Source organism: Pararge aegeria, chromosome Z (genome assembly GCF_905163445.1).
Source record: "Pararge aegeria chromosome Z, ilParAegt1.1, whole genome shotgun sequence".
NCBI classification, from domain to species: domain Eukaryota; kingdom Metazoa; phylum Arthropoda; class Insecta; order Lepidoptera; family Nymphalidae; genus Pararge; species Pararge aegeria.
In genome coordinates, this window is record NC_053208.1 from 8,993,041 (window position 1) to 8,999,403 (window position 6,363).

Consider the following 6,363-nt stretch of genomic DNA (forward strand, 5'->3'; position numbering starts at 1 on the left):
AGTGTAGTATATTTATTTATTTATAGTTAAAAATAAATAGGTACCGCCTCAGTTTTCAACGACAATATGAGATGGTGATAAGAAAAAGAACACGTACAAGAGCAGTAGGGCTAACACGCACGTCACGATAAATTAGGCCTACCCATTCTCATAGAAATAGGAGGGGACAATTGTCTATGATCTAATACTATGAACAGGAATTTTGTGTTTATTTATACCAATAGGTTACAAAACGACTGGACTGATTATTACCAATAGAAAGCTTACGTTTCACAAAGTAACATAGGCTAAGATATTAAAAAAATGGAATAATGTAAATTAATTATTTGGCGTGCGCTGAGAAAACTTTGTTGTTTCATAAAAGTTATGTACTACGTGATTAAAGTACTTAGTATTACCTACAAATACCCTGAACACTGAAGGTTCGATAAACAGTAATTAAGGCAGACAAAGTCGCGGATGACAGCTAGTTTTTGATAAACAGGAAGCGTCCCTACGAAATCTCGTAGTTGTAGTTGTGCTCGTAGTTAAGAATAGCAAAATTTATCAGAACTTATGAAAGAGTCGATGGAAGCTGATGCCACTTATGGAGCATTTTTAGACCCTCGCTATGTTTACGTGCTTGAACATCAAGTCGCAAGGAGCCACAGGCCACTGGGCCCTAGCGGCCCACGTCTTTGTAATTTAGAACTCCCTACAAAATCCTTATGTCTATCCGTAGATATAATGATGATGATGAGATCATTAAAAAAAAAGATATGCATGCACTTTTGTTTGAAAGTGCCTTGCCTGGCTATTAGAGTACAGAATGTTATGATTTGAATTCCACTAAGTATCTTATTGTTGCAGAAAAGATCTGTACGGTCAATATAAAAACTTAAATCACGCGAATCCCTCCGTGAGAAGTTTAAAGAATTAGGCATACTTACTGTAGCTTCACAATATATTTATAACAATATAGTATTTGTAAGACAACATATTAGTCTTTATAAACAAAAAGTGGACATAAACAGTCGACTTACAAGAATGTTCATAAATTAGTGTCATCTGCATATCGTATGCGAAAGGTACAGAAGTCATTTGTGGGATTGAGTATACGCTTTTATAATATGATTCCTAAGGTGATTTTGGACCTGCCAATGCATAAGTTTAAGGAATTTGTTAAAACACATTTATTACAGCGAGGTTACTATACAATTGATGAATTTCTTAATGGCAAGGTTGCTTGGAAGCATCCGGCTCCGCTTTCAGCTCTCACAAGATAGAAAAATGAATGTTAAAATGTAAAATGTAAATTGTTGATGTTGGAAAAGAGCAACTGCTGAGTTTCTTGCCGGCTTCTTCTCGGTAGAATCTGCCTTTCGAACCGGTGGTAGAGTCAATACAAACAGACAGACTTGACGTTTCAAAAGTGCTTATATTAGGCCTACTTGAAATAAATGAATTTTGAATTTAGAATTTTGTTAAATGTAAGCAACTAATTAACGCGTTTGTTACGCTCTATGTACGACTGAACGGAATGGTGAGTGTAATTTTTATTCAGATTTTTTACCTAAATAATCGGTAGTGCATTGAAATCAAGAGCATACTTGTTTTTTTATCCATATTCCTCCCAGTGGTCAGCAAGTGAATCAAACACACACCACTTTTAAGTGGTGTGTGTTTGATTCACTTGTGTGTGTGAGCCAAATTTTACTTTATAATTGAGGTACGATTTTACTGTAGAAACGAAAAGCGATCGAGCAAGCTAAATTCAATTAAAGCGTTCAACTGGATTCAGGGCTGTAGTGTGAACATTTGAAAGTAAAACAAATCGAGCTTTTGACAAAATGTGGTTTCCGCAGAGAACAGTGAAATTAGGCCTCGAATTGATTTAAATTACTTTTAATTCCCAAAACATAAAGAAAAAATTTTTGTTCACCAATATAGTTTTAGTGAACAACAATAGGTACACCCGAAAAATTAGTTTTAATGCTGTAGTTTTTCTTAAAGTAAAAATCAAATTAATTTTGAACTGGTCTGAACTGGTGGGCGGGCTTTGGTCGTGTATTGTTAACACCCTACCGACAAAGATGCGAGGTAAAGCGATTTATAGGGTACCTACGTATGTGTTTATTATATACCATACCCCTTACTAGTTACCACGCTACTATCTTGGACTGCATCATTACTAACCATTTTGATAACTTGTACTGGATCGGAAAATTCATCTTAATAAATAGATAGTTACAGCCGCTGTGTACAAGCCTTTACAAAATATGCATGAGCGAGTGTACTCTCGCTTTCCGTGCAGCGACAAAAACAATGAGAAAACTGTTTACAATAATAAATCACCTACGTACAATAACACTCGGGAGATTACGCCGAGCCCGATCTACGACTATAAACTAATTAACTGACTTTTATCTAGGTATTATTGCTCTAACTAAACGCTCCCATAGGCTTGGGCGACGTGTGGTGGTTGAATACGTAAGCGGTGACGACATGCAGATTCTAACAGGCTGATGAGACGACGCTGCCATCACAAAAGGGTATGGATGCCTTACTATGGGAGATGATGTCCCAACTAGGCTTATGGTTTTCTTAGGTACCTTCGGCGGTTGACTTTTGGTTGAGTGTCTACGGCTCCCACCACCTAGTAACAAGACCGGGAAGCCTGTCTTAGATGGTCTACTTCTTGTAGTTGTTGGTCGGGTGGTTGTGGACGAAAATGTTTCTATTATATCAGGAAAAACGCTATCTTCATAATCTCTCTCTTCTGCTACTGGCGCGACGTACATGACTTGTTTGAGACTATTTATGTCTTGAACCAATTTAGCGTGTTCTTTGACGATATCGTCTCGGTTCCAAAGTAAATCTATTCGCCTGGATATCTCGTTGAAGCCTTGTGTTGTGCTAGGCCAATATCTCGGGGTGGTTATGTCCAGAATCGACGCTAATTTCTTCGGAATGTGCCAGCCTTAAAAAAAGAAAAACATTAAATGGGCTTAAATAAGTTGTGGACTTTACATTTGAGAAGTCATCATGCGGGCGAACTACGGGTCTTGAAGTCCCGAGTTCGAATTCCGGATTGCACCGGAGTACCCCTGTGCCTTCGGGAACACGTAACGGTATAATCGCAAGAAAACCTGGAGCGCCCCCTTTAGAGCATCTAGGCCCACAATATGCTATTCCTAACAAAGGGTTCTAGAAGGCCCGTGTTCAACACAGTGACATTAATGGGTTTACGATACTTATCACAACTTCATTTTCTTCAATATCAAGACCTAGTCTACGCATAGAAAATTATCCAAATATAAAATAAGTAAGTAATGTTGCCACCTCTGTAAGAAAATCTAAGTTGGTGCCATTTCTGTTTTTCATAAATCTCTTAAAGTTCTAAAAGTACCTACTGCTGTCCTTCTTTAAATGTTTGCCGTGAAAGAGTATAGCAATATTTATAACCTTGTAATTTTTTTTTTATTATTATTAGCTATTCTTATTGCACTACACACCTTAACTGCAATCTCACCTGCTGGTAAGAGATAATGCAGTCTAAGATGGTAGCGGGCCAACCTGTTAGGCTATGGTAGTTATATTAAAACCAAACCCCTATTGCTTTCGGTACCGTGCCGGTACTTTTATGGCTCGGCAACAACGCAGGGAAGATGTTAGATAACTCATAGTTTAGTTAAGAAATGAATTTGCACCATTCAAAGGTCTGAACGTATACTTTTCTATATTTTCTTCGTGGAACAACATAGCTCTTTTTTAAGATCTGGCAATTTAGTTTAGATGTGCCAACAGAATTCGCAGCACTGTTTTTTTAAATATTTTTAATTTATATCGAGCTAAGTATAAAATATTACCTACCAGTGTCAAAGGATCGAAGTGGCATTGCAGGGGGATAGTCGTAACACTCCAACTGAAATAAAATTAACATAAATATTGAGAAGAAAGTATAGGCAGGATTCTCCACACAAATGCACCTAGTCCCTGGATAATGCATCTAGGGCAATAACATTTTTTCGTAAAATTAATATCCAGTGTAGAGCTCAATACTCTAGAAAATCTAACACTCTAAAATGACAGAAAATATCTTTTTACCGCAATGTTCAGAGGACTCAAAGACAAATATGAAAAAAAAAGAAACCTAGATGTTATCTTACTTAAAATTTTCATGCCATAAATAATTGAATTGACTCAGAATCGGAATAAGAGCCGTAAATCTCGTCAAATTTATAGGTAAAATCGGTCCGAGCTATAGACAGACCTCTGCCCAATCGCACTCTACTGGGTAAGACAGGCTTAGCTCGACGGAAATTGATTTTTCTGAAGGTAAAGTCAAGCTTTGTCAAATGCTATTTCTATTTCTACCTATACCATCGTCTTTAAACTAAATACCAATTTAGTACGTGAATAAACAACAATTAAAAAAATGGCTTAGAAAGTAGGTACGTAAGAATAGAAGGTATTTAAAGAACATCAACAAAAAAAAAATTGGAAAACTAAGCGATGCCGGCAATTTTGTTTGATGTCAGTTTAAAAACGAATGCAATCATATCATCGTATCAATCGTGAAAACAACTAATTAATTAATTAACAGACACGCATAAGGTTCCGCGGTAAGATTGTATCGCGGAAGAAATTAGCACATATAGAACATGTTCATAACAGTTAAATTAACTCGCTAAGCCTTGACAATATAATTCGCAAAACATAAATATATACTCGCTTTACATGGCAGTGTATAAAATATAAAGTCTCTAATCTAATACTTTTATATTATTATCAAGTGGCAAATTTTCAATCACCGGTTTGTCTGACGTAATAAAGGACAATAGTCATTCTTGATCATTCTGCGTGAAGTTTAGACAGGGATTACCTACATTTATTATTAATTCTCAAACTTAGGCTTCAGTAAATTTCTCAAACTTATTCCTCAGGCATACTTTAACTATTGAAAAATCAGTTCTAAAATAAATGAGTACGTATTATATGTAAATATATATATATATATATATTGATTTAAAAAAAAAATTGAAAAATTATTTATTGTGGCAACATGATTACATTTAGTAATACATAAACAAAAAGTATAGACGGTCTCTGCTGCCTAATTTAGGTAACCCTGTGCTATAGGCATCAGCGACTTACCCTCCTTAATATTGATTAAGTACTAAAATAACAAAATAAGTATATATATATAAAATATGTATTTTTCTACCCATTTTTTGTTTAATAATTTACAATATTTAAGAGAATATTATAGACATCATAGCGGGCGGTAATATTGCGGTATTACGGAATATGAATTTACAGAAACATAGTGAAAATCAACCTTTAACCATTTAACCATTAAATGAATTTAATGAAGTTCATCAAACACGAAAACTTCATCGAATACTTGATCAATTATTTAAATTTTTATTAATTATTTTTAGTAAACCATTTTATTTTCTCTGAATTTAAATAAAATTTTAAATTCTGTGTACACAATCAATCCAGACATTTAAGCAGACCTAAATGTTATGTGTTATTTTATATATTTTGCACGACTCAATATACTTAGGTCCACCAAAATATAGCATCGATAATTTATAGGCATTACCTGAGAACTAGGATATAATGGGTTGGCTTGGCCTAAATATAATTGGTACATATAAATATCACATCAATAAGCATTACCTGTGATCCAGGATATCGCGGGTTTAACAGTCTAACGTCCAACATTCCGCTCGCCACACGCACGATTGCGAACGCTTGCCACACCACCAACCACAGAAACATTGTTACACCAACTGACTGCAACCACTTTACTGAGGTAACCCGTAACCACCACCTTACAGTACACTTTCCACTTCCTTCCCTTTAAGCAGCGATTTCTCGAGCTGTCTCAGTTGATTTTTTTATTGTAGAGCAATCTAACATTGAAGCGGTGGGTAGGACATCGACTTCACTCTCGGGGGGCCGAGTGGGATTCCACGCACCTTTAACTTTTCTAAGTTGTGTGCGTTTTAAGAAATTTTAATATCACTTGCTTTAACGGTGAAGGAAAATATCGTGAGGAAACTTGCATGCCTGAAAGTTCTCCATAATGTTCTTAAAGGTGTGTGGAGAAAGAAATGAAAATGTGAAATGACATACCTTATATTTCAGGCCGCGTTATAGTTTGCAACGTATTGAAATGGAATCCAGACACGCCACGCTCTTCGTCCGTCACGTTTTTGGGTTTTTAACTCTACAAGTTGTTATTATTTACTTCAGTCGGTATAAAAGTAAATTCCAAAAATGTTTGAATGGCAATTATCCTTATCCAAATAAATAGTTTTATAAATATTAAGTCTGATTGTATACCTGCAAAGTCCTTTTTTAAATTGAACC

At 35.5% G+C, this 6,363-nt stretch overlaps 1 protein-coding gene across 1 annotated transcript; it reads right to left on the minus strand.

The window, feature by feature from the left end:
- Positions 1-2,204: 2,204 nt before the first annotated feature.
- On the minus strand, positions 2,205-5,769 carry LOC120636509. The gene is made up of 3 exons (XM_039908018.1): positions 5,668-5,769; positions 3,853-3,904; positions 2,205-2,959 (listed from the first exon to the last, which is right to left on the minus strand). The coding sequence occupies exons 1-3, from the start codon at positions 5,767-5,769 to the stop codon at positions 2,403-2,405; spliced, it is 711 nt and encodes a 236-aa protein (XP_039763952.1). The 3' UTR covers positions 2,205-2,402.
- Between the last annotated feature and the right edge of the window lie 594 nt (positions 5,770-6,363).